The sequence below is a fragment of the Palaemon carinicauda genome, chromosome 26 (genome assembly GCF_036898095.1).
Source record: "Palaemon carinicauda isolate YSFRI2023 chromosome 26, ASM3689809v2, whole genome shotgun sequence".
In the NCBI taxonomy this organism is placed as follows: domain Eukaryota; kingdom Metazoa; phylum Arthropoda; class Malacostraca; order Decapoda; family Palaemonidae; genus Palaemon; species Palaemon carinicauda.
Window position 1 is genome coordinate 41102585 of NC_090750.1, and position 27415 is coordinate 41129999.

Consider the following 27415-nt stretch of genomic DNA (forward strand, 5'->3'; position numbering starts at 1 on the left):
AAACAATGTGTGAAACTATGGTATTTCATGGTGATGCTCTTCAAATATTGTTTGTTTCTTCATTATACAAGTTTCAATACCAAATAATGTACTTGTTTGGTAATTAATACCAATAAAATGCTTACGTTAAAAAAGTAATACCCTGTATTCTTAAATAAAGTGTCTAACATACCTGTTATCTGCTAGTCAACAAAACAACCATAAAACAATTAAAGTATGACTTTTATAAAAACAAAAATCAAGGAAAGCAAAATTGCTGTACAGTATTAATAAAATTTATATTGTGAAAAGGATATGACAAAATAAAAATTGCCTCAGATTCACTCTAAGAGACCAAATGGAATGAGAACCAACTAGAAGCTTTCAATGTAATCTTTATACTGTATAATACTTACTTGTACAGAAATCAATCTAAACAATTGATCTTTACTATACTTGCCTTTTTTTTACAAACTACAGTAGCTATCTAAGAATATAGTTTTGCATTTAGAAAACTACTTTCATTAGTTATCTTACATAATAGACAATTGTCTGTTGAATTTTACAACTATCTTGGGTGGGAATTTCAATTCAAGCAATAAACAAATGTATCAATTTGAGAATTTTCAAAGACATCACTATGTTTATGTTAAAAATTTAACTATGGATAGAGAACCTACCACCTAATTTCCTTGGAGAAACTTCAGGTTGTCTTCTGTTCAATATCCTTACTAGGTGTTAATTCTTTAGGGCCATCTGGTACTTTTGAGATTTCCTGATTTTCCTTCTCTTCGTCATTTTTCAATACTTCTGCCTTCTGGTTTTTTTCCTCTTCCTTTTGTTTTTCTTTATCTATTTCCTCTTGGTCCTTTTTCTTTTCTAAATATATTTTTTCACAAAATTTCTTATGGATACCCCAATGCAATTTTTGACAAAGAGTAGTACAGTATCGAACAGTTTTACATCTGGAACATTTCTTGATATTTTTTGACTCGTCTCCACAGGCCATACACCCTTGTTCATCATGGAATGCTCTCTGCCCATTCACACAACCACTTAAAGTCCCTAATGCCCAAGAGTCACCCACCCTGGATCCCGAAAGATTTTGGACTAATTGTATAAATAAGGGCATTTCAGGATGAGGGAAAGACTTGATGGCATCCCTAATATAATATTCTAAGTGTTCTTCAAACCCATCTGAAGAACGTGCTCGAAGCCATTTTTTAATGATGCTTTCATAAACTGCTGTTTTCTTTTCTTCGTTCATTTCTTTTGTCATCTTCTTATTTTCTTTCTCTAAAGTCTTCAAGACATATGAAAGGTAATGAAGTTTGATGCAAATTATCTGGAAAGAAAGTAAAATATTGAGACAGTGCAATTTCGTTCATGATAGATTTTTTCTAAAATATAGTCATGCCACAAGACCATTTCATCTTACAAATCTATACAGTATTATAAAACAATCCCAAATTGAATGTGATCTTAAGGTCAAAGACCAAAAGTCCAAATGAAAAAATTTCAGAAGCAAAACTGAAACCTCTACTAATAAATAACCATTAACAAACATTTATTACAATGCATACCATTGTGAAACTTATGCCGATAGTTTATGAAAATAAAATTTACTTCACAGACAAACCATGTAAGAAAAGATGACCAAAATTAAATTCATTATTTCAAAGCAACTTATAAGGGTTACAGGGATATAGGGATATACACATGAAAATACCAGTACCACTTCACAATGAAGGACAATTTTAAATTGAGAAGAGCCCCTTCTGCCTTGAACAATAATGACAATAAATGAACTAAATAAAAAAAGGTAGTATACTTTTAAACTTCTTGTAGTACAGAAGTGCAATAACACTTGCTATGTTTTGGTGAAATGGCAAGCCTTAGATAAGGTGGAATATTTCATCTTACAAATATGTTATTTTCATTAGTAAAATTAATTTTTGAATATACTTACCCGATGATCATGTAGCTGTCAACTCTGTTGCCCGACAGAAATCTACGGTCGGGATACGCCAGCGATCGCTATACAGGTGGGGGTGTACACATCAGCGCCATCTGTGGTCAGGTACTCCAGTACTTCTTGTCAACACCACCTCAATTTTTTCCTCGGTCCACTGGTTCTCTATGGGGAGGAAGGGTGGGTCAATTAAATCATGATCATCGGGTAAGTATATTCAAAAATTTATTTTACTAATGAAAATAACATTTTTCAATATTAATCTTACCCGATGATCATGTAGCTGATTCACACCCAGGGTGGTGGGTGGAGACCAGCATACATGTTAACCAAGAAGCTAAGTATCCCGTATTTTATTTTATTAGTTATTCAAAAATAACATAAAATAAATAAGTACCTGGTAAGGAAGACGACTTGAACCATTACTCTGCCTTTATTAAGTACGTCTTCCTTACTGAGCGTAGCGGTCCTCTTAGGATGCTGAACGACTCTTAGGTGCTGAAGTATAAAGGGCTGCAACCCATACTAAAGGACCTCATCACAACCTTTAACCTCGGCGCTTCTCAAGAAAGAATTGACCACCCGCCAAATCAACAAGGATGTGGAAGGCTTCTTAGCCGACCGTACAACCCATAAAAAGTATTCAAGAGAAAGGTTAAAAAGGTTATGGGATTATGGGAATGTAGTGGCTGAGCCCCCGCCTACTACTGCATTCGTTGCTACGAATGGTCCCAGGGTGTAGCAGTTCTCGTAAAGAGACTGGACATCTTTGAGATAGAATGATGCGAACACTGACTTGCTTCTCCAATAGGTTGCATCCATAACACTCTGCAGAGAACGGTTCTGTTTGAAGGCCACTGAAGTAGCCACAGCTCTCACTTCATGTGTCCTTACCTTCAGCAAAGCAAGGTCTTCTTCCTTCAGATGAGAATGTGCTTCCCTAATCAGAAGCCTGAATTAGTAAGAAACTTAGTTCTTAGACCTTGGAAGAGAAGGCTTCTTGATAGCACACCATAAGGCTTCTGATTGTCCTCGTAAAGGTTATGACCTTTTTAGATAGTACCTAAGAGCTCTAACTGGGCAAAGTACTCTCTCCAGTTCGTTCCCCACCAAGTTGGACAGGCTTGGGATCTCGAACGACTTAGGCCAAGGACGTGAAGGAAGCTCGTTTTAGCAAAAAACCGAGCTGCAAGGAACATGTAGCCGTTTCAGATGTGAAAACTATGTTCCTGCTGAAGGCGTGGATCTCACTTACTCTTTTAGCTGTTGTCAAGCACACGAGGAAAAGAGTTTTTAATGTGAGGTCCTTAAAAGAGGCTGATTGGAGAGGTTCAAATCTTGATGACATAAGGAACCTTAGGACCACGTCTAGATTCCAGCCTGGAGTGGACAACCGATGTTCCTTTGAGGTCTCAAAAGACCTAAGGAGGTCCTGTAGATCTTTGTTGGTGGAAAGATCCAAGCCTCTGTGGCGGAAAACCGCTGCCAACATACTTCTGTAACCCTTGATCGTAGGAGCTGAAAGGGATCTTACGTTCCTTAGATGTAACAGAAAGTCAGCAATCTGGGTTACAGTGGTACTGGTTGAGGAAACTGCATTGGCCTTGTACCAGCTTCGGAAGACTTCCCCTTTAGACTGATAGACTCTGAGAGTGGATGTCCTCCTTGCTCTGGCAATCGCTCTGGCTGCCTCCTTCGAAAAGCCCCTAGCTCTTGAGAGTCTTTCGAAAGTCTGAAGGCAGTCAGACGAAGAGCGTGGAGGTTTGGGTGTACCTTCTTTACGTGAGGTTGACGTAGAAGGTCCACTCCTAGAGGAAGAGTCCTGGGAATGTCGACCAGCCATTGCAGTACCTCTATGAACCATTCTCTCGCGGGCCAAAGCGGAGCCAACCAACGTCAGCCGTGTCCCTTTGCGAGAGGCGAACTTCTGAAGTACCCTGTTGACAATCTTGAACGGCGGGAATGCATACAGGTCGAGATGGGACCAATCCAGCAGAAAAGCATCCACGTGAACTGCTGCTGGGTCTGGAATCGGAGAACAATACAACGGGAGCCTCTAGGTTATCGAGGTAGCGAACAGATCTATGGTTGGCTGACCCCACAGGGCCCAAAGTCTGCTGCAAACATTCTTGTGAAGGGTCCACTCTGTGGGGATGACCTGACCCTTCCGGCTGAGGCGATCTGCCATGACATTCATATCGCCCTGAATGAACCTCGTTACCAGCGTGAGCTTTCGATCTTTTGACCAAATGAGGAGGTCCCTTGCGATCTAGAACAACTTCCACGAATGAGTCCCTCCCTGCTTGGAGATGTAAGCCAAGGCTGTGGTGTTGTCAGAGTCCACCTCCACCACCTTGTTAAGCTGGAGGGACTTGAAGTTTATCAAGGCCAGATGAACCGCCAACAGCTCCTTGCAATTGATGTGAAGTGTCCTTTGCTCCTGATTCCATGTTCCCGAGCATTCCTGTCCGTCCAAAGTCGCACCCCAGCCCGTGTCTGATGCGTCCGAGAAGAGACGGCGGTCGGGTTTCTGAACAGCCAAAGGTAGACTTCCTTGAGAAGAAAGCTGTTCTTTCACCACGTGAGAGTAGACCTCCTCTCTTCGGAAACAGGAACTGAGACCGTCTCTAGCGTCATGTCCTTTATCCAGTGAGCAGCTAGATGATACTGAAGGGGGCGGAGGTGGAGTCTCCCTAACTCGATGAACAGGGCCAGCGATGAAAGTGTCCCTGTTAGACTCATCCTCTACCTGACTGAGCATCGGTTCCTTCTCAGCATGCTCTGGATGCATTCTAGGGCTTGGTAGATCCTTGGGGCCGACGGAAAAGCCCGAAAAGCTCGACTCTGAAGCTCCATACCCAGGTAGACAATGGTCTGGGATGGGACGAGCTGGGACTCCTCAAAATTGACCAGGAGGCCCAGTTCCTTGGTCAGATCCATAGTCCATCTGAGAATCTCCAGACAGCGACGACTTGTGGGAGCTCTTAAAAGCCAGTCGTCTGACGGAGCCGGACACAAGATCATGGTACTGCTGCACAGTCTGTGAACTGTCAACCATGGGGAAGCGAGGAAGTACAGCGACAACCCGAAATTGTCTAGACTGTCTGGGTCGTACAGACAACTCCTTATCGGGTTGCTGAGGTTGCCGCACTGCGTCACAACAAGTCACTTCTGCTGGTTGTTGAACGTCTTCCCAGTGACACACTGACTCCGTAAACAAAAAATCCTCTAACAAGGACTAAGCTTGGACTGCATGTCTTGCAACAAAGCTCAAGGTCTATGGGAGCAGGTGTGGCAACAGACGGGGTTAGCGACTGAAGCGGAACCATTACCCTCCCTGGAAGCATGTTATGCTTAAATAAAAGTCCATAGGAGGCTAAGCAGCTTAAGGCTCCTCTCCAAATGACAGAGTCCTCAAGGTAATATCAGAAGGAGGGAGAATAGCACTTTCTCATCTACAGGAACCATATCCGAGAAAAGCTAAGTTCTCTCAGTGAGGGTTTCACTGGTGCAAAAGCAGCAGACCAGAAGGCAACGTTATGAAACTGCTTGACAGTCGTGTGAGTTGGCAACAACCAAAGATGTGTGACTGAGGAGCATGCGGTAAGGTATGCAGAGCATGCTGTAAGGTATGCACATGCTGTAAGGTATGCAGAGCATGCTGTAAGGTATGCACATGCTGTAAGGTATGCAGAGCATGCTGTAATGTATGCAGAGCATGTTGCATGGCATGCGGCATATGCTGCATGGGATGAGGCTCATGGTGCATGGTATGAGGCTCATGCTGCATGGGATGAGGCTCATGTTGCAAGGGATGAGGCTCATGCCGCATGGGTTGAGGAGGATGCCGCATAGTATGAGGCTCCTGCCTCATGGGTTGAGGAGGTTGCCGCATAGCATGAGGCTCCTGCCTCATGGTTTGAGGAGGATGCCGCATAGCATGAGGCTCCTCATAGCATGAGGCTCCTGCCTCATGGGTTGAGGAGGATGCCGCATAGCATGAGGTTCCTGCCTCATGGGTTGAGGAGGATGCCGCATAGCATGAGGCTCCTGCCTCATGGGTAGAGGAGGTTGCCGCATAGCATGAGGCTCCTGCCTCATGGGTTGAGGAGGATGCCGCATAGCATGAGGCTCCTCATAGCATGAGGCTCCTGCCTCATGGGTTGAGGAGGATGCCGCATAGCATGAGGCTCCTCATAGCATGAGGCTCCTGCCTCATGGGTTGAGGAGGATGCCGCATAGCATGAGGCTCCTGCCTCATGGTTTGAGGAGGATGCCGCATAGCATGAGGCTCCTGCCTCATGGGTAGAGGAGGTTGCCGCATAGCATGAGGCTCCTGCCTCATGGTTTGAGGAGGATGCCGCATAGCCTGAGGCTCCTCATAGCATGAGGCTCCTGCCTCATGGGTAGAGGAGGTTGCCGCATAGCATGAGGCTCCTGCCTCATGGGTTGAGGAGGTTGCCTCATAGTGCTGGAACCCGGCAACTCCCGATGCGGCAACTCACGCATGAAAGCAGGAGGCGCAGCAAGAACATGCGTCTGGCAGGGTGGACTGCGCATCGGAGGTGGAGCTCTCACAGGTGGAGGGTGGGAGCAGGCAGCCGCAGTAACTGCTGAGCGCACAACCTCGGCGGGTTGTAGGTTAACAGGCTACATTGTCAACCTTCCAGCATGATACTCCTGTATGAAGGAGCAAGCTGAGACTGTATAGTCTGCAGCATGGACCACTAGGGTCTATGAAAGACAACAACAAACGGAGCTACTGTCCGTTGAGACTGAGGGTCTAAAACAGCTGGTGCGGCAACAGACGGAGTTACTGCCTGTTGCGGTACCACCTTGCCTCTCTGGGAGGTGTGCAGTTGTCGTACTGCAGCAAGTCCGAACTGACCCAGTGCTAATGGCTACACCTAGGAGTTGGACTTGCGCGGAAGGGACCGACTTGCACTTAAAAGCTGCAAGATTTGGTCCATGGTTTCTGCGAGAAACCTCTTCCGCAGACGAGGAATAAATGGGCTCTCTCGTCTTTGCGTGGGTGGGGTGATCACGTCGGCTACGTGAGTTGGGTACACCCGAAACCACGGAGGGAAACGTCTGTTCGTCGATCAAGGCCTGATGAACCCATAAGTCCTTCGACGTTACTTCTCCCCTGGGCTTGGGAGCTTGTAAGAGGTCCCAGACTAGGCGAACAACTGGCACGAACAGACGAACCCTCGAAAGCAACACTGTAACACTTTGCGCATATCACTTTATCACTTTTGATTTTCTGTTTGCACTTATTTCACTGAACTCGAAACTTTAAGTGGTTTGTACCTGAAACACGCAATTCTATCCTTCATTAAAAGTTAGTAATTGCGAAAACAGTATTACAATGTAACAGAAAAACATAATGAAAGATAAAAAATTCAGTGGCTGGAAAAGAGACTAAACACTAGATCAAATAAACTACGTTTAAAATCTCTCACCGCATAAAGCCTGGGAACAAGAATAAAACTCTAGAAACGTTTACCTTCTTCCCCTAAAGAGACTAGGGAGAAGAGCAAAAACGATAACAACGTTACCCGCTTGAACGAAACGTTTATCCTCCTCTCTCTCCCTCCGCCTCTATCTCTCTCTCTCTCTCTCTTGACTTAGAACCTGAGAGATGAGCCCAATTATATATATCGTTAAAACATATTATTGTTAAAGGAAAAAAACTGAAAGATTTCCCAAATAAAAAGTTCCTTCAAGAATTAAAACCATTCAAGCTAAGAAAGAATGAACAAAACGCTAGAATCGGTTTACTCTTACTGCAACGTGAAACCGTGAATACTCTCTCTCTATCGTAACGATAGAGCGCAAGTTGAACGTTCTGAACGTCAACAACTGCGGAGACAAAACAAAACGTTAGTTCAACTTTGAAAACAATACGAGACTATCAAAGAAATTCTTTCAAAAACATTAAATAGCATAAAATCTTAACAGGTAAAAACGATATGACGGGCTCAATGTTAATTAACTTCGGTTCCAAGAAAAGACCGCCTACTATTAGGAAAGGTCGCATATAAACAAACATAAAAATCACAAATTTTAAGTAATTTGTATTTTTCCTAACAATACTTACTGAAGAAACACTTTATAGGAGATTACTGGTAACTCCTCTCCGACGACCAGATTTTTACGTAGTTTCCCCCTACTTCCATGTTCTATACTGTCCTGAATAACGGGAAATAACATGACCTGGGGGCATTGCCCAGGCAGGTCGCCCGTCTTTGAGAAGCTCTCCCCAGTAAGTTTTATGTAATGAACAAAACCACGAGGTCAGCGGGGCACTGCGGGGACGGTTGGGGGGGCCCTAAACCTAAAGTGTTTCTTCGGTAAGTATTGTTAGGAAAAATACAAATTACTTAAAATTTGTGATTTGTTCCGACACAGAGACTTACCTTGAAACACTTTATAGGAGACTTACACCTTAGGAGGGGGGAGTGCCCTTTAGCACTGACCCCGATGGACAGTAGGGAAAACTACGTAAAAGACTCATTAAGTGTGATATAACACTTACCCTTCTGCAATATCTTCGTTGTGCTTGATATGGCGAATTTTCGTCTTGTGTAATGAGCGATATTTCTTGATGACGACTGACGGTACGAGAAAGTTAGAAAAGGGGGGAAAATAGAACTCGGCTCCTTGTGTCTAGATACTTTATGTTTCGCGATTGAGCCTGGGGCTTGAGCCGTCAAACCGAATGCAGGGCTGAGATGACCGGCCCGATAGAAAACCCGTCTAGAGACTTTCTCGTACAGTCCTTGAGATAATGTGCGGTGAAGGTCGACTGGTTGGACCAAGTTCCCGCTCGAAGAACCTGCGCTACTGACATGTTCTTTTCGAACGTTAGAGAGGTGCTAATGCCCCGAACATCGTGAGCTCTGGGTTTCCCCGGTGTAGGAAGACCTTGTTTTAAGTAGGCTTGCGTGATCACTTTCCTGAGCCAGAACGAAACCGTATTTTTGGATATGTTTTTCTTTATTTTTCCCCATGAGACGAAGAGATTCTTGATAGACGGGCGGAGGTTTGCCGTTCTCTTAAGGTATTTCCTAATAGTCCTGACCGGGCATAATTTTAGGTCCTCCGGGTTTCCTTTATTCGGGATTGCCGGAAACGAAAAACTCTCAAACCTCGGATCCCACACCGAGGGGTTCTGAGTCTTGGCGACGAAGGATGTGACAAACTTAAAGGTTACTTCCTTCCATCCCCTAGTGTGTTCCACCTCGAATGACAGTCCGTGTAGCTCGCCCACCCTCTTAGCCGAGGCTAATGCTAGCAAGAAGACCGCCTTGAGCGTGAGATTCTTGTCATCGATGTCCTTTAAGGGCTCGAATGGTGGTTTCCGTAACATATCTAGGACTCGCGCTAAGTCCCAACTCGGGATTCTAGGGGCGGAAGGGGGGCATGATTGTTCGAACGCTCTGATAAGCATGGAGATATGCCTGGAGGAGCCGAGATCTATGCCCTTGAGAAGAAAGACTTGACCCAGGGCCGCCCGAACTCCCTTGATCGCTGGAACTGACATGTCTAACTTGTCCCTGAGATAAACCATGAAGTCGGCTATCACGGGCACTGACGCTTCCAAGGGCTCTAACTTCTTGTCCCTGCACCACTTCACGAATACCGCCCACTTAGACTGGTAGACGGCTGTGGATGATTTCCTCCGGTATAGCGACATCCTCCTGGCTGTCTTGCCGGAGTACCCTTGCTTCTTCAGGAGCCGCTGGATAATCTCCAGGCGTGAAGACGAAGGGCTTGCGGGTTTCTGTGAAACCGCTGAAAGTGAGGTTGTTTTAATAGGTCTGACCTGCCGGGTAGAGGCCAAGGAGGTAGGACGGTGAGGTTCCTTAGGTCCGCGAACCATTCTCTCTCCGGCCACCAAGGCGCTACCAAAGTCATCCTTAGGTTGGTTGCTGCCCTTACTCTGTTGAGGACCTGCCTTATCAGGGAGAAGGGGGGGAAGGCGTACACGTCCAGTCCGTCCCACTTGTGCTGAAAGGCGTCTTCCATTGCCGCCTTCGGATCTGGGACGGGAGAACAAAATACGGGGAGTTGCGCGTTCAACCTTGTTGCAAACAGATCCATTACCGGAGATCCCTACATCTGTATAATGTAGCTTGCCACTTGTGGGTGTAGGGACCATTCTGCTGCTACCACTTGCCCCACTCTGCTGAGGCCGTCTGCTAGGACGTTGTTCTTCCCTGGGATGAACCTTGCCGTCAGGATGACGTCCTTCTGTTCCGCCCATTTTAGGATTTGAAGGGCTAGTTCGCACAACTCTTTTGATCTCAGTCCCCCCTCCTTCTTCACGTAAGCCACCACCGTTGCATTGACTGACATTAGGGCCACCGAACGCCCTCTCATGTCCTCCTCGAAGTGGTTGCAGGCTTCTTGGACCGCTCTCATTTCCAGGATATTTATGTGTAGGGATTTCTCCCCCTCTGACCACGCCCCCTTTTGCTGTCTTTTCCCGGAGATGGGCTCCCCACCCGTCCTTCGATGCGTCCGTGAAGAGAAGAACCTCCGGAGGTTGGGAGGACAGTGGCATCCCCCTTAGGGTGTTCGACCGATCCTGCCACCATTCCAAGGCCTTCCTGGACTCCTGAAGGAGAGGGACCACAATGTCCGGGGAACTTTTCTGGTTCCAATGTTCTTTCAGGTTCCATTGAACCCTTAAGTTCTGTCTCCCGTGAGGTACCAGCTTCTCTAGGGACACCAGGTGCCCTACCAACCTTTGCCAATCCTGCGCTCTTCTGGGGCGACCCAGAAGGAAGGGCCGGAGCACTCGATCCAGGTTGTCCAGCCTTTCCGTGGTTGGGAATGCCTTGACCTGTAACGAATCCAGGACCATTCCAAGGTACGTCCTCCTGTTGGATGGGGTTAGCTGTGATTTCTCCAAGTTGACCACGATGCCCAGGGTCTTGCACAATTGAAGAAGATCTTCGCCCTGTTGTTTCAAGTCTTCCTTTGAGGATGAAAGGAGTAACCAGTCGTCCAGGTACCTGATGAGTCGAATGCCCCGTTCGTGGGCCCATATGGGGACCGTCGTAAAGACCCTCGTGAATACCTGGGGGGCTGTTAAAAGACCGAAGCATAGGGCCTTGAATTGTAACACCTGGGTACCCCACTTGACCCGGAGAAACTTCCTGCTCGACGGATGAATGGGCACTTGGAAGTAGGTGTCCTTGAGGTCTATAGAAATCAAAAAGTCGCCCTCTCTCAAGGACGCCATGACCGTTCTTGGAGTGTCCATTTTGAAGGTCACTTTCCTGAGAAACCTGTTGAGGGCTGACAGGTCTATTACAGGTCTCCACCCTCCTGTCGCTTTTTCCACTAGGAACAGGCGGCTGTAGAACCCCGGACCCGGGAATGTCACTGTTTCTAAAGCTCCCTTCTGCAGCAACGTCTTGACTTCTTCGTCCAACGCTGCCCTCTTCGCCAGGTCCTTGGGCACCAACCAGTCTGCCTGCGTTGCTGGAACTAGGGGGGGGTGTCTCTTCCATGAAGGGGATCCTGTAGCCCTCCTTTAGTACTGTAACTGTCCACGGATCTGCTCCGTGGATCTTCCATGCTTGCCAAGTGAGTCTGAGGCATCCCCCTACCTGAGGCTTGGGCAGGGGAGGGGGGCCTCCCATCTTATCTCCTACGGGAAGAACGGCCTGTTCTCCCCCTCCTGGAGGAGTAGAAAGAAGACCTATACGTTGGGGGGTTAGAAGATGAACCTCTTCGGGGGGAACCACAGAGGAAGACCACTGTCCTGACGAGGGTTCCCTCCTTCCTTGAGTTGGTGTGGTACGCGCGGCCATGGGTGCTTCTGTCACTGGCCTCCTGAAGATGGGGCGGCGTGCCGCCTGTGGCTTCAGGGTAGGTAGCTCCCTCTTTTTGGCCAACTTCTCCACGACCTCTTCCGCCTTCTTCGTCGGAATAAGCTGCTCCCCCCAGACGGAGCAGGTCTTCAAGGCTTTAGCTTCCCTGTCAGGAATCTTAATGGGAAGGTTCTTGACTAGGGCGTCTCTTCTCCGGAGAATCCAGTTTGCGGAGAGAGCCAAAGACTGAAAGGTCAGGAATTTAAGGGCGCGGCTACCTGACCCCAGCAACTCATTCAGAGCCTCCCGTTTTGCAGGTTCCATGGAGTCTGTAGGAATCTGGGTGCCTACTAGGGTGGTGGCCCACCAATCCAGCCAGGAGGCCACATTAACTAAGTCCTTGGACATCTCCTCCATCATTGCCGACTCGGAAGGGGAGAAGAAGGTAGATGCTGCCGATGCCCTCCCGTCGGAGATGCCCTGGCACAGGATGTCTATGGTTTCCTCGGTCTTGCACGCACCGGTCGGCCTATTTTCTAAAGAGTAGTATTTCGTCTGCGACTTCAAACCCTGTAGGAGCTTTGCTGAGCTGTGACCCCTGCAGGAGTCGCTATTGCGGGATATGACCTTATCAATGTGAATCTTTCCAATCCCCACGTTACTGGCCTCGGGAAGAGAGAGAGAGGACTTTTTCTGGGCGGGGACCGCTATGAACTTGTTCAGGCCTGAAGTCCAGGGTTCTTCCTCTTGAGTGGCGGGTTCTATAAGGTTGTTATAACCCCTAATTAAGGCAAGGACTCTCCTGTACGCTGGGACTTCCCGTCCCGAGATCCTGTGGGAGACCGCAAGGGGAGTTCCTCCACACAGACTGATCCCCATTCTCCTGGAGGACCTGGACGACGGGACGGGCTCCTCCGTGCAACAGATCGACGGGGGTGCCAGTCCCTGTCTATCATCTCGATGGGGAGACCCGTCTAGGCTGCCCATCCTAGGCGACGGCTCCTTCCACTGAGCGGATGGAGTGGCTCTAGGAAGGGACTTAGGCCTACAAGACGAGGTCCTCCGCCCACCGGCTGACTCTCTGGCGGGGTTCTTGGCTTGTATGTTGGGGAACGGGGACTTCCCGTCCCGAGATCCTGTGGGAGCCCGCAAGGGGAGTTCCTCCACACAGACTGATCCCCATTCTCCTCGAGAACCAGGACGGCTCCTCCGTGAAACAGATCGACGGGGGTGCCCGTCCCTGTCTATCATCCCGATGGGGAGACCCGTCTAGGCTGCCCATCCTAGAAGACGGCTCCCTCCACTGAGCGGATGGGTTGGCTCTAGGAAGGGACTTAGGCCTACAAGACGGGGTCCTCCGCCCATCAGCTGACTCTCTGGCGGGGCTCTTGGCTTGTATGGAGGGGAACGGGGACTTCCCGTCCCGAGATCCTGTGGGAGACCGCAAGGGGAGTTCCTCCACACAGACTGATCTCTCTTCCTCCTGTGTCGTCTCCGACGTTCCTCGCTTGAAGGGCCCAAAGGATCGAGCCCCGATGCGGATCCAGGGTGAAGGACTAGCATAGGACCTCCTCCATGTCCAGTGGGGACCTCAACGGCGTCCTTGGTACATCCCACGCCAGCGGATCCCTCCGCAGCTGAAGCGCCTGAGGCCTCTACCCATGAATCTGGTGATAAGAAAAAAGGAACATTATTAGGCCACATGGGGTCCTCCGCCGAGACGCTGTCCCTACGAGAGAGACGTGTCCCTCGGACCCCCACACACTCACCTGTAGGCGCCTGATCTGCCCTGAACAAAGAAGGTTCCCCCCACAACATCTCACCCTTGGGAAGGAGGCACCAACTTCTTACACTTCAAGGACTTACCTCGTCCCCTACTCTGGGTAGGGGAGAAGAATGCACTCAACCTGCCCCCTCTCCTGCCGACGTCGCAGGGGAAGACATGCTAGTTTCCCTAGGAGACCTCTTCGAGTCCGTCTTCATCGTGCCGCATTCTGACGGCGAACTGGCTTTGACAAGAAAGCCCAACACGAATACCCGGCTCTAGGCCCAGGACAACGGCGATCATACTCCAAAGCACACACAGAGATCGCTAAACCCAAGCATAAAGCAAGGCAAAGCACTAAAACGCCAATAAAAGCACAAAGGAACGATCCTAAAAGAACACAGATAAGGCACTAATCACTCGTGAAGGAATCGAGACCATGTAGTAACTACATAGTAACGCGCACAAAGGGGGTCGCACAGAGAATAAGGAGCGGTGTGTGTGAACACAACGCGACCAGAAAACATACTGGGGAGAGCTTCTCAAAGACGGGCGACCTGCCTGGGCAATGCCCCCAGGTCATGTTATTTCCCGTTATTCAGGACAGTATAGAACATGGAAGTAGGGGGAAACTACGTAAAAATCTGGTCGTCGGAGAGGAGTTACCAGTAATTTCCTATAAAGTGTTTCAAGGTAAGTCTCTGTGTCGGAACAAATTAATTTTAATAAGTTTATAATAAAAGGAAGTTAATCGAAGAGGCCTGTAAAAGGCGGAGAGATATAAAATAAATCTATAACTTTGTTAAGCAAAATAAAGAAAGAGAGTCTATACTCTCTTCGACACCAACACTTCCGTCTAAGGGAAGGGTCGGCCATTTAAAAGTGAAAGAGAGTTCATACTCTCTTCGTCACCAAAATTAAATCAAATTAATTCCAAAAACTTGCTAAGCTAATGATAAAGCTTCCTGAATAGCGAAGGCTAAACTCTAGAGCAAATACATCACCAAATCGTGAGCAATAACTCCAGAATCAACAGCGTATCCAAGTAGGTCTAGCCGGTGGCACGACAGAGGAAAAATTGAGGTGGTGTTGACAAGAAGTACTGGAGTACCTGACCACAGATGGCGCTGTTGTGTACACCCCCACCTGTATAGCGATCGCTGGCGTATCCCGACCGTAGATTTCTGTCGGGCAACAGAGTTGACAGCTACATGATCATCGGGTAAGATTAATATTGAAAACTATACAGTATTATAAAACAGTCCCAAATTGAGTGCGATCCTAAAGTCCTTAAAGACCAAAAGTCCAACTGACAAAATTTCAAAAGCAAAATTGAAACCTCCATAAATAAATAACCAGTAACAAACACTTATTACAATGTATATTATTGTGAAACTTATGCTGATAGTTTACAAAATTAAAGCTTATGTCAAAGACAAATTGTGTAAGGTAAGATTACCAAAATTAAATTCATTATTTTCATGCAACTTAAAAGGATTACAGGGATAACACAGGGAAACACCAGTACCACTTCACAATGGATGACAACTTCAAATTGAGAAGACACCTTTCTGCCTTGGTCAACAATAATGATAATAAATGAACTAAATAACAACAGAGGCAGTATACTTTTAAATTGCTTGTAGGACAGAAATGCAATAACATTTGCTATATTGTGGTGAAATGACTGCTAGTCTACTCATGAATAAAACTATCCTATTAGAAAACTGAGTGAGAATTTATGTGTACATATAGCCTGTACAAAATGCAGGGGACAAGCACTTGCAAAGATTTTAAAACGGCATGATTGCAAAATACTATGGCTGGAATTGACTGGATACCGCAGGAAAGTCATATTATGAATGAAGAGGTTGTACTGGTTATAACAGCAGGTAAACAGACTTTAAACTAAAAGTCTGAGATACTTTAGGGGCAAGGAACGAGACAGAAAATTTGTAGACATGGAAGTATCAAAGCATAGACCAAAAAAATCATGAATATTGTCCATGCATGAAGACACAAAATAAGATGGGAATTTACAAAGAAAGCGCAAAAGTCACTTGCACTTTTAGGTTATACTTGAGATCTTTTCGTAGCCTCCCCTCAACTCCAGTGATATTACTTGCCATCTATGACTTCCCATATATTCCACAAACCCTCTGCTATTTATAGAGGTGACTTACTCTTAGGAGGGAGGAAGTCCTCACCAACTGGCCTTTGTCATGAACTGGGGTCCTCTCTATTCCGATCTGTGATCGATAGTATAAGGAACCCAACCCTCGCTAAAATCACGTACAGTACCAATATTAGGTAATGCCCTGATAGCGGCCTGCAGAAGCTTTTGTGTGAGTGGAACTAACAGTGTGGCTTGTCTTTAACATAGGAACTAGAGTACAAAACCTATTGTTCTTGAGACTTATCCAATACCCTCCCTCAACAAGGTATTGGGGACGTAACAAAGAATTATTCCATACTAAGGAGGCACATGGGAAATAAGTCTTACCTGCAGCGAGGTGAGGTCAGCTATGCTGAGGCTTGCCAGTGTATGGGGATGCAACAGTATTAACATAATACTAGGTACACAAGAGAGCATGGTTTACCTGCAGTGGTTTGAGGTCCGCTTGTGCAGAGAATCCAGGCTGCTGCTTTCCCCAAAAGAGGGGAGGATGAAGAAAAGAATAAGAGCCAGTCATACCTTTTCATTCACACAGACTAATCCTGGGTAACAGAGCCCTCAATCTTCTACTACTTGTCCAATAAGGAGCTTGATGTATTGGACCAGCTGTTATGAAGCCACCACAGGGCCGATAGAAAACATATCAAGCCTTCTGTGGGTTACGTCTTGCAGATAGTGGGCTATGAACATAGTCTGATGTTTCCATACCCCAGCTTGTAGAACATGCGTTACAGAAAAGTTTCTTTTGAAGGCCAGGGACGTAGCTACGCCCATGACATCGTGGGCTCTGGGGCGATGTGAAGGAGGAGGATCTGGATTCAGGGCATGGTCTAAGACCCTGCGAATCCAAGCAGAAATGGTAGTCTTGGTTATCCTCCTCTTGTTCCTCCCTGTGCTGACGAATAGTGAAGGCACACAGGGATGGGCTACTGCTGTTCTTTTGAGATACAGCCTTAAACACCTCACTGGGGAGAATAAGAGATGATCTAGGTCGTCTGTTACAGAGCGTACTCGAAATCTAGAAGGAGTCGAATCGGGGACCCGCCACTCCTGGATACCGAGTCTTGGCAGCAAACTCAGGGACGAAGCTGAACGTAACCTCTCCCCATCCCCTTGAATGGGCAAAAACAGTGTAAGTTGGGACCGTCGCAACCCAAGGACTCCTTGTAAATGGATATACAGCGTAAAGCGAGAGCTGGGACGAGCTGGGTGGAGAGAGGTAACTGGTGTGAAGCACACCCAGTGTAAAGGAGCGGGAGGCATATGAAATCATCGGGCCATGAGTTTTATATATTGCAAATACCCTGTATGTGATTTTTTTATCTAACAGGTATGGCGGTTCTCTGTGTGGCGTGTAAGTGAAATCGCGAAGGGAGAACTCACTACTTGGTAAAGTATACAATACAACACAGTTAATAAATTCTATTTAGAATATGAAAGGGTTTACTTTTTTGTACATACAAAAGGACTATTCATCATGATAAAGTACTATATATTTATGTACTATATATGACTTTAAAGCTTATTTGTAAAATTTTTGAGGACAAGGATGATAAGTTAATGTCCAGTTTACTTATGTACATATTCATTTCCTTTTAACTTGTCATCCCTCTCTCACCGTAAATTTTTGTTCCTGTAATCCTGTACTGCATACTATAATACAGTAATGGGAAAATTTTCAAATATGTACCTTGTAAAACACTGCAGTGCAAATTTGGATTAGGTAATTGTTATTAAGCACTGTTGCCAGTTATGACATTTTTTCGATGGGAGAATTTAGTAATAACCATGTCAATTTGGGGAAGTTACAAATTGTTTTCAAATGTAGTTTTACTACATTTTATATAATTATGTGCTGTAGAGTTTTACTAGATCACCCCTCCCCCCTTTAATAATGTCCAGGCAAAATGGCATACTTTTTGTGGGTCCTGCAGCTTTGGTAACTGTGAAAAATGTTCTGCAGCAAATTATAGAACCCAATTGTTTTGCTGTAATATTTTGAAGGTTATTGTGAAAAAAAAAGTCTTTGTGACTGCATTGAGAACAATTCCCTAGAATAAGACGATCAATACTGTAGTTGTGGTGATCTAGGGTAATGAATTTTTTTTTTTCTATTAAATATATATGTATATAATGGTGCAATTAGCACTACTTTGGTTAAAGATCTGTTATGTTAGATCCAGACTCAGACTGAAATTTTAAACATTGTTTTGGAGCATCTAGGGGAATAAAGACAGATATTACTGTCGAGTGCTTCTGCTTTGGTCTTGTATATTATAATTCATATCACCGGTATGTAATATAAATTCAATATTACCTAGTCATGTCCCCCTGTGCCAGGAATGTAGAGTGGAGGTAGGACACAGAACTTTGATGGGTGAGTGGGTTATTGTTATATAATCCAAACCACAATTGCAGTATAATGCAAAATGTGCAGGCAACATTTATTTATTTCCAATCTATAAGCGAATATTATTTTTTTTTCTTTTTGATATAAATGTTTTTTCTTTTTTATTTATATTGTGTTTCCTTTCATAAGGTTTCATTCCTCAGCACTGTGATTAAATAATGTACTAAATTTAAAATATTAAGAAAGCCCTACTCGAGTTGTCACATTTCTTTGAACCTCTTATTTTGTAGTTGGGTTCCCCTTGCCCAGAAATAAAAAGGGGTGGTGCCCAGTGCCCATATCATTTCTATTTCTTTTCCCAGATGAATTTATCTGTGGCCATTGCTTACAGTTGTATGGTAGTGGAATGAGGCCGGCATCCTAATGGACCAGCCGCAAGGTTTAAAAGTAGCAGCCCGCTAACCACTACAGCAAGAATCCTCTTGATGAGCACCACAGAGGGGTGAATGAGCTCAGCTGGAACTCTGCAGAAAACCAGCCTACAATTCCCCAGGTGGGTGAGGAATTGCAGAGGAAGGGGACCCCTCCAGCAGCTTGGTGGGGAAGGTCGTGACCAAATTCTGTGGAAGCAGCTGTCTGCTCATACAGTGCTCAAAGCTTCACCAACTCCACAAGGATATCCTTAGTGGGGGAACCAGAAAGCCCCATGTTAGGCCACAAATGATACAAATCAGGAAAGAAACTCTTCATGGATGGAGGGTGCTGCTGTTCTGCTAGGAAAAGCAGTGGGGTTCTCCAGCCAGATGGTTGCCTAGGGGTCAAAAGGACACGGCTCTTACTCGATAGGCCCCGGGATGAAGCCGATTGAGAAGAAGGGAGGGTAAAAAGTGCCAGAGAAAGAAGTTGGGAGTTCTTCAACCTCAAAGAAACCTCAAAAAAGACCCTAAGGGTAAAGAATCTCTTCTGGATTTCTTCCGTCATCTACCGTACCACTCCCACCGGGAGGATAGCTATTCCTGACGCTTGTCACATGGAAAAGCCTGCGTACATGAGTGTCATCTACACACAGAGCAAAGAAAGTGAGGATCTGTCTCTATGGCAGACATAAGCGTTTCACAAGAGCGGCCTGCTATGTCAAGGCAAACCCACATGGTCGCAAATCCTAAAGACCAATCACACCTGAAAGATCAATAACACCTGTAAGAGAAAAATGACAAATTCGTAGGTAATTTGTATTTTTCCTAACTATACAAACCTTAGCTATTTAATATGGGTAATTACTTTCGGCGTAGCTGAAATGACGAGCCATTCGAATTTTAACGAGGGTTTACTACCCCACTGCTGGTTAGCAGGGGGTAGGGGGGGTAGCTTGCTACCTCCCCCCCTCACACACACCTGTGATTGAGTTCACTTTGCTTAGAGGTAGGACTTCACAGGGGATAGGGCTGGCGGGCAAGTTTGATTAAATAGCTAAGGTTTGTATAGTTAGGAAAAATACAAATTACCTACGAATTTGTCATTTGTTCCGTACAGTAACTGAAATACAAACAACGCTATTTAATATGGGTGACTCACCCCTTAGGAAGGGTGGTAAGTCCCGGCCAGTACTGGCTTTTGACTTTGCCCGGGGACTCAGTATCTGAGTGTGTCAGCACTTAACGATAAAAAGTCCCTGCACCTCGCTAGAACCTTGCAGTGCAAGGGCTGCGGCCTATATAAGCTGTGTGTAAAGGTATGAAGTGTGACCCATCCTAGGTAGTTGACCTGAAGTCCTTTAGATGGCAACTTTAGGCTAGGACTCTCCCAATACCACCTTGTCAGGGTATGGGGACGTCACAGTATTAACTTAATACTAGGAGCACAAGGAAACATGGTTTACCTGCAGTGGTTCGAGGTCAGCTGTGCAGGATGCTGCTTTCCCCAAGAGAGCGGAGGATGAAGAAAAAAATAAGGGCCAGACAAACCTTTTCATTCATGCAGACTAAGACCGGGTAACAATGCCCTCAACCTTCTGCTACTCGTCCATTAAGGAGCCTGAGGTTTTAAACCAGCTGTTGTGCATCCATCACAGGGCCGATAGAGAACGTATCGAGCCTCCTGTGTGTCACGTCTTGCAGATAGTGGGTTGTGAAGGTCGTCTGACGCTTTCACATTCCCGCTTGTAGAACCTGCGTCACTGAAAAAGTTCTTCTTGAAGGCCAGGGACGTAGATACGCCCCTGACATCATGCGATCTAAGGCGACATGACGGAGGAGGGTCAGGATTCAGGGACAGATGGATCACCCTACGAATCCAAGCCGAGATGGTATTCTTGGTGACCATCCTCTTTGTTCTCCCAGTGCTCACAAACAAAGCTTGCACTTGGGGACGAACTGCAGCCGTTCTCTTAATATATAGCCTCAGACTCCTTACTGGACACAGTAGGGGATGGTCTGGGTCGTCTGTTACAGAACGAAGACTCAAAATCCGGAAAGAGTCGAATCGAGGATCCGGCACTCCCGGATTCTGTATCTTACCCACAAACTCAGATATGAATCTGAACGTTACCTCCCCCCATCCCCTTGCATGGGCGATGTCATATGAGAGACCATGAAGTTCACTGACTCGCTTGGCCGAGGCCAAAGCTATTAGGAACACCGCCTTCCAAGTTAGGTGGCGATCTGAAGCCTGGCGTAATGGTTTGTAGGGAGGTCTCTTAAGAGGCCTGAGAACTCGAACCACGTTCCATGGAGGAGGTCTCACTTCCGACTGAGGGTAGGTAAGTTCATATCTTCGTATGAGTACGGAAAGTTCCAGAGAGGAAGAAATGTCCACTCCTTTGAGCCTGAAGGCTAGACTTAAGGCTGAGCGATAGCCTTTAATTGCCGAGACTGAAAGGCGCATTCTTCTCGCAAATATACAAAGAACTCCACTATTGCTGGAATAGTGGTATCGATTGGAGAGATACCCCTTCCACGACTCCAACCACAGAAAACTCGCCACTTTGCCTGGTAGACCCCTGCGGATGACCTACGCAGGTGTTCAGACATCCCGTTCGCAACTTGTTGCGACAATCCTCTCTCAGTGAGGAGATGCTGGATAGTCTCCACGCGTGAAGTCGAAGCGAAGCTACGGCTTTGTGAAAGATGTTGGAGTGTGGTTGTTTGAGTAGCTTGTGTCGCAGAGGGAGTTCTTCCGGAAGTTCCGTTAGGAGTTGCGGAAGGTCCAGAAACCATTCCGCGTGATGCCATAGTGTAGCTATAAAGGGTCATCGAGAGAGTGACCGATATTCTCGTTTTGTTCAGCACCCTCCTAATCAGACAGAACGGGGGAAAGGCGTACACGTTGATGTTGTCCCACCGTTGTTGGAAGGCATCTTGCCAGAGTGTCTTGGGATCCGGAACTGGGGAGCAGTACAGCGGAAGCTTGAAGTTCAACGCTGTCGCGAACAGATCTACAGTCGGGGAACCCCACAAAGTCAGGACTTTGGTGGCTACTAGATGATCCAAAGACCACTCAGTACTCACTATCTGAGATGCTCTGCTCAGACTGTCGGCGAGCACATTCCTCTTGCCTGGAATGAAACGTGCCGGTTGTGGAATCGAGTGGACTTCGGTCCATCTCAGTATCTCTACTGCGAGATGGGATAGCTGCTTCGAAAAAGTACCTCCTTGCTTGTTGATGTAAGCCACTACTGTGGTGTTGTAGCTCATCACACCACAGAGTGATCCGCCAGGTATTGTTGGAACAGTTGAAGGGCCAGGAAGACAGCCTTCATCTCTAGCAGATTTATATGGAGGCACTTTTCCGATTCTGACCATAGGCCTGAGGTCCTGTGGTACAGAACGTGCCCCCCCCCCCCCCCTCCTTTGAGGTGTCCGAAAACAGCATCCAATCCGGGGGAAGGACGAGGAGATCCATTCTTCTTCGTAGATTCTCGCCTGTCACCCACCACTGGCGGTTCGTCTGTTCCGCAGGATCTATAGGGATCATGATGTCCGGGGAATCGCAGCCTTGATTCCACCAGGACCTGAGCCGCCACTGGAGAGACCTCATCCTGAGGCGACCATTGAGAACTAGACGAGCCAAGGGTGAAAGGTGACCGAGGAGACTTAACCACGATTGGGTTGCGAGCTCTTCTCGTCTGAGGAAAGGGCTTGCGACTCTTCTCAGCATTGCTATCCTGTCGTCTGATGGAAAGGCTTTGTGGAGATTGGTGTCCATAATCATGCCTAGGTGAACCAGTCTTTGATTGGGCAGCAGAGAGGACTTCTCGAGACTTACCATGATCCTTAGATCCTGGCAAAGTCCTAGAAGTTTGTCTCGGTGTCAAAGAGGGAATGACTCCGAGTCTGCTAGGATCAGGCAGTCACCCAGATAATGGAGGAGACGGATGCCGATCCTGAGTGCCCACAATGATATTAGGGTGAACACTCTGGTGAAACCCTGTGGTGATGTGGAGAGACCGAAACACAGCACCTTGAACTGGTACTCCTTGTTGTTTATGCTGAATCCTAAGTACTTCCTTGAAGACGGATGGACTGGGGTCTGGAAGTACACGTCCTTCAGATCCAGTATACACATGAAGTCTTGCGGTTTACTGCAAGACTGACTGTGTCTGTAGTCTCCATGCTGACCGGAGTTTGCTTTAATCTGGGCCTCTGCCCACAGAGCTCGCCCCCTTGCTGATCCCATGGCAAGGGTGCTAAATGACACCGGATTCATCCTCAGGGGAAGTAGAGACATTGTGAACTGGACGCGATATCCCTGACTGATTATGGAAATCGTCCAGGAAACGGCCCTGAGTTGCTGCAACCTGTCTGTGCAACCTTGTAGGTATCCCGCCACTGGCGGACACGCAGGGGTACTGCCAATCCTAGCGTTTGCGGCCTCGGCTGCTCCCTCTAGGATTTTTCCCTCCCCTGGGGGACTTCTTGCCTTTCTTGTCCTTGACCGGAAAGGGCTTAGACCCCACTGTCTTAGCTGCCGTTGTTTTAGTGGGACGTGGCTGCTGAGGTGCTGGAGGTTTATAGGGCTTGAATGTCAAAGCCCTATATAGGAGGGAGTCTTGGTGCCTTTCTACACCTCTCAGCCGCCTGCTTCAGGTCCTTAGGCTCAAACAGGTTCGTTCCCATAACAAAAGAATGTCTGAGCCTGTAGATTTTGGTGCTAGGGGACTCCCGGTATTGTCTTGGGGTCCTTTGACTCCCTCCCGGGAGGGATGCAGGACTCCAACAACGATGGAGGCAGGCTCTTCTCCAGCCTTATTCGAGAAGACTTTACCGCGCGAGGTGGGGTTTCCCTCAATGGTGTGATTGGGGAACGTCTCACCTCCCGTGATTCTCCTGAGGGCGGAAAAATCTTCGTCCGAAGGTGAGGGAGAAAAGTCTGAGGGGGATGAGTGCCTGCCTCGAAGACTTAGGAGGAGACAGCTACGTCCTCGGAGAAGTTACCTCGTCCGAAACTCCTCTTTTCCTCTTCGGGGGAGTAGATGCAGCCAAGGATTTGTGGCTCAACTCAGAGAGAACAGCTTGAAAGCCTGTGCTACCGCTCTGATTAGAGTCCCAAACCAGACTACCGCCTAACAGCGAGACACTCCCTCTGGAGGGGAAGTCGCCTGTAGAAAGATAAGGAAGGCATGTCCCTGGACCTTTCTGGAACCTTCCCCCCCTACCGGCAAGCGCACTGTTCTGTGCTTGGGAGGGGGGGGGGGGATGTGGTGATGGCGCCCTTATCGCACGTTGTCCAGCAGCCTCGCGCAGGGGAGGGTATTGGCAATTGCACTAGGGAGCGCGCTGGCGCTCACGCGATGAGGAATACGAGGGAATCGTAAGTGAGAGACTGTCAAAGCGCTGACGCGCACGAGAATACCCTGGGCTCGCACGCGGAAGACTGTTGAAACACTAGCGCGCGCACGGGCGCGACTTCATAGAATGCGCAGGAATCAGATTGACGTGCAGGATCAGAATAAAGAGCCCATGCGGCCAGAATGGTGGTGCGCGCGGGGCTATCGGCGTGCTTGCGTACGAGTTTGTTGGCAAGGGCGAGCGGAAGACCATCGGTGCGCGCAAGAGTATTGGCGCGCGCGGGAGACCATCGGTACCCGCGCGCGGAAAAGATCGACGCCGCTTGCTCACGTAAGAAGATCGTCGGCGCTTGCGCGCGTAAGAAGATCGTTGGCGCTTGCGCGCGTAAGAAGATCGTCGGCGCTTGTGCGCGTTAGAAGATCGGCGAGCGCGCGCGCACGGGAAACCATCGGTACCCCTGCGCGGACGATTGTCGGCACTTACGCGCGTAGGAAGATCGTCGGCGCTTGCGCGCATACGAAGATCGTTGGCGCTGAGCGCGTAAGAAGATCGTCGGCGAGCGCGCGCGCTACACGCACTAGGTTGAAGGGTCAGCTGGCAGGACGATCAAGAACTGGGATGTGTCCTTAAAAAAAGGGCGGACATCCCCCGATAAGGACCGTAAGCAGGTCTGCTTTAGAGTCCAGCGCCGAAGTCCTTTGTTGCAGCGCAAGGTTGAGCTGGTAGATCGGTAGGTCAGCTGGCAGGACGATCAACGCTGGAAGTTCTGCTTGATCCTCCGAGGCGGGGTCTCTATGAGAGACCTCTCCCGCGAACGAGAGAGGTGCCCTTCTTATAGAAGAGATTTGGAGACACTCGTGGCGACGCCCCATAGGGCCGTTGGATCAGCAAGCTGACCTTATCAGGAACGATCCTCCGTAGAGGAGTCTCTATGAGTGGCCTCTCTAGCAAACGAGAGAGGTGACACTTCCTAGAAGAGACCTGTGACGCCCCTTGGGGCCGTTGGATCAGCAAGCTGACCTTATCAGGAACGATCCTCCGAAGAGGAGTCTCTGTGAGTGGTCTCTCTCGCGAACGAGAGATGTGACACTTCGTAGAAGAGACCTGTGACGCCCCTTAGGGCCGTTGGATCAGCAAGCTGACCTTATCAGGAACAATCCTCCGAAGAGGAGTCTCTATGAGTGGCCTCTCTCGCGAACGAGAGAGATGCACACTTCGTAGAAGAGACTTGCCAAGACTGTGCTCCACCCCTGAAGGAAGAGAAACTCAGCAAGGGGGGAAAAAAATCTGGCCGAAGGGCAGCAACCATAGTTGAAGACGATGAAATTATTAAAGTATGGGAAGGGAATTTCTACCTCTGAAGGGAGAAAACCTCATACCTAAGGAGGAAACCTCCCTCGGAAGGGAAGTTGTCCAACCCCTGGAGGCGAACCTCCTTTAGCGTTCGAAGATGATCTGAAGTGCTGGCACGTTGTCACGGGAGTGCTTCTGAGAGAAGGGATAACGACCATGAAGACCTCCTCTGAGGGACGGCAGCGACAGCAGACTCCCCAGTCATGAACAGGACAGCTCAGCAGCGACAGCAGACTCCTCCGTCATGAACAGGACAGCTCTGCTTCGTTGGCACACTTTAGTCGAACGAAGAAGAACTGCATAGTTAACTGGGAAAATAAATTAAATAATTATTTTAACAGATATCCCCCAGGGAGAAACTCCGAAGAGGAACCCCGAAGGAAAAACATAAAATAAGAATTAAGTATGCGCCCTCCTTCCCCAGATGGCGACCATGGGAGAAGTGGGGCGGAGTAACTGTAATAAAAACAGAATTATAACAGAATTATAATTATGTAAATCATCTAATACACTAATAATGAGAACCGCTGACCCCCGAAGGGAAGTGTTCCCCACGGAGAAAGCTGAAAAATTAAAATACAATTAGATTTCTCTAAAAATAATTGAGACAAACAACGAAAAAGCAACCTAACCCGCAACGGGAAAGGAGCTATCGTAATAGTAAGTAGTTGTAGTAAGGGTGAACGACCTCGAGTAAAGAGAGACCGTTGTCAATCTAAAAAAAAAAGCCACCTTCTCTTCACTGCGAATCCAAGTATCCCGTAGGAAAAGAAGCAAGGCGAAGATAATAGATGAATGAAGAGAGTCCAGGCGAAGACGATTTCCCTACGGCGGCCGAGTTAACAGATATAAGCCGACGGGAAGCCCGATGGACCAGAGAGGGGGAGAGGTCATACCCCACGAAGTGCAACTGTGGTGGCCTTGCACACGCAAGTGTCGTTGTCGTACATCACACACAGCACAAGCACTGAAAAGAAAACTTACTACATTTCTATACACAAATATATACATAAACATTAAGAATGTTTATACTGTATATATATAAGTATAAGAAAAAGTAAGTAAAAAGACAAAAGCATTAATGGCTGTCAAAAAGGCGAGGGTGATAGCGGACACGTCCGACTACCACCCGAGCCGATAGCAAAGTGAACTCAATCACAGGTGTGTGTGAGGGGGGGAGGTAGCAAGCTACCCCCCCTACCCCCTGCTAACCAGCAGTGGGGTAGTAAACCCTCGTTAAAATTCTAATGGCTCGTAACTTCAGCTACGCCGAAAGTAATTACCCATCTTAAATAGCGTGGTTTGTATTTCAGTTACGGAACAAAGGAAATTTTAATAAGTTTACGGCTAGTAAATAATGGGTTAACGGGAGAGTGAGCGAGCACATCTTCACTCTAATGAGCCTAAAACAAAAGTGAGTAGTCTCACTAGGGGTATACCATGTTAACTAGCGGAGGGTCGTTGAAACCCGGCACAAGCATGGCTAGATTCCAGCTACGCTTAAAAAAAGTAAAGAACGAAAGTTTCTTATTTGTGTTGGAACAAAAGGCTTTTAACAAAACAATGGATACATTTCATAAATTTACTGTAGAATATTCAAGCATTTAGGAAAGCAAGAATAATTTGCATGTCATATTACCTCATTCACATTCTCAGGCCGCTTATTCTCTTTTTCTCTCATCAGGTTCAAGACTTCCACTGCCTTGGAAATATTAATCTGTAAATCTTTGGATTTCTCCACAGTCAATGCAATCTTCACGGGATGTAAGTTCACCTGAGAAAATAAAACCAGAACTTTAAAAAGAAATCTGAATATTACACAGTATTGATATTAACAAAGAACCATTAAGTATTACTTAATAATAACTGAGAATGCTGCCAGAACTTAGTTGGATTAAAATATACCATAATACAGGTACATACATATACCAAGGCACTTCCGCCAATTTTGGGGGGTGGCCGACATCAAACAAATCAAACAAAAAAAGGGGACCTCTCCTCTCTACGTTCCTCCAGCCTAACCAGGGACTCGACCGAGTTCAGCTGGTATGCTAGGGTGCCACAGCAAACCTTCCCCTGTTATCCACCACAGATGAAGCTTCATAACGCTGAATCCCCTACCCACCCAAACCTTGGCCTTCCTCTTGTACTTTTCCCATTAACTCTTGCATTCATCACCTTCTTTAGCAAACAGCCATTTTCCATTC

General features: G+C 47.2%; 1 protein-coding gene across 1 annotated transcript in view; it reads right to left on the minus strand.

Annotated features, from left to right (window-relative positions):
• Positions 1 to 261: 261 nt before the first annotated feature.
• Positions 262 to 27415, minus strand: part of LOC137619502 (ankyrin repeat and MYND domain-containing protein 2-like) — a 70373-nt gene continuing 43219 nt past the window's right edge. The window contains exons 3-4 of the mRNA XM_068349594.1: positions 26848 to 26982; positions 262 to 1324 (exon numbers count right to left, since the gene is read on the minus strand). Coding sequence (XP_068205695.1) covers positions 683 to 1324; positions 26848 to 26982 — 777 coding nt within the window. The 3' untranslated portion in view covers positions 262 to 682. The remainder of the gene's footprint in view (positions 1325 to 26847; positions 26983 to 27415) is intronic.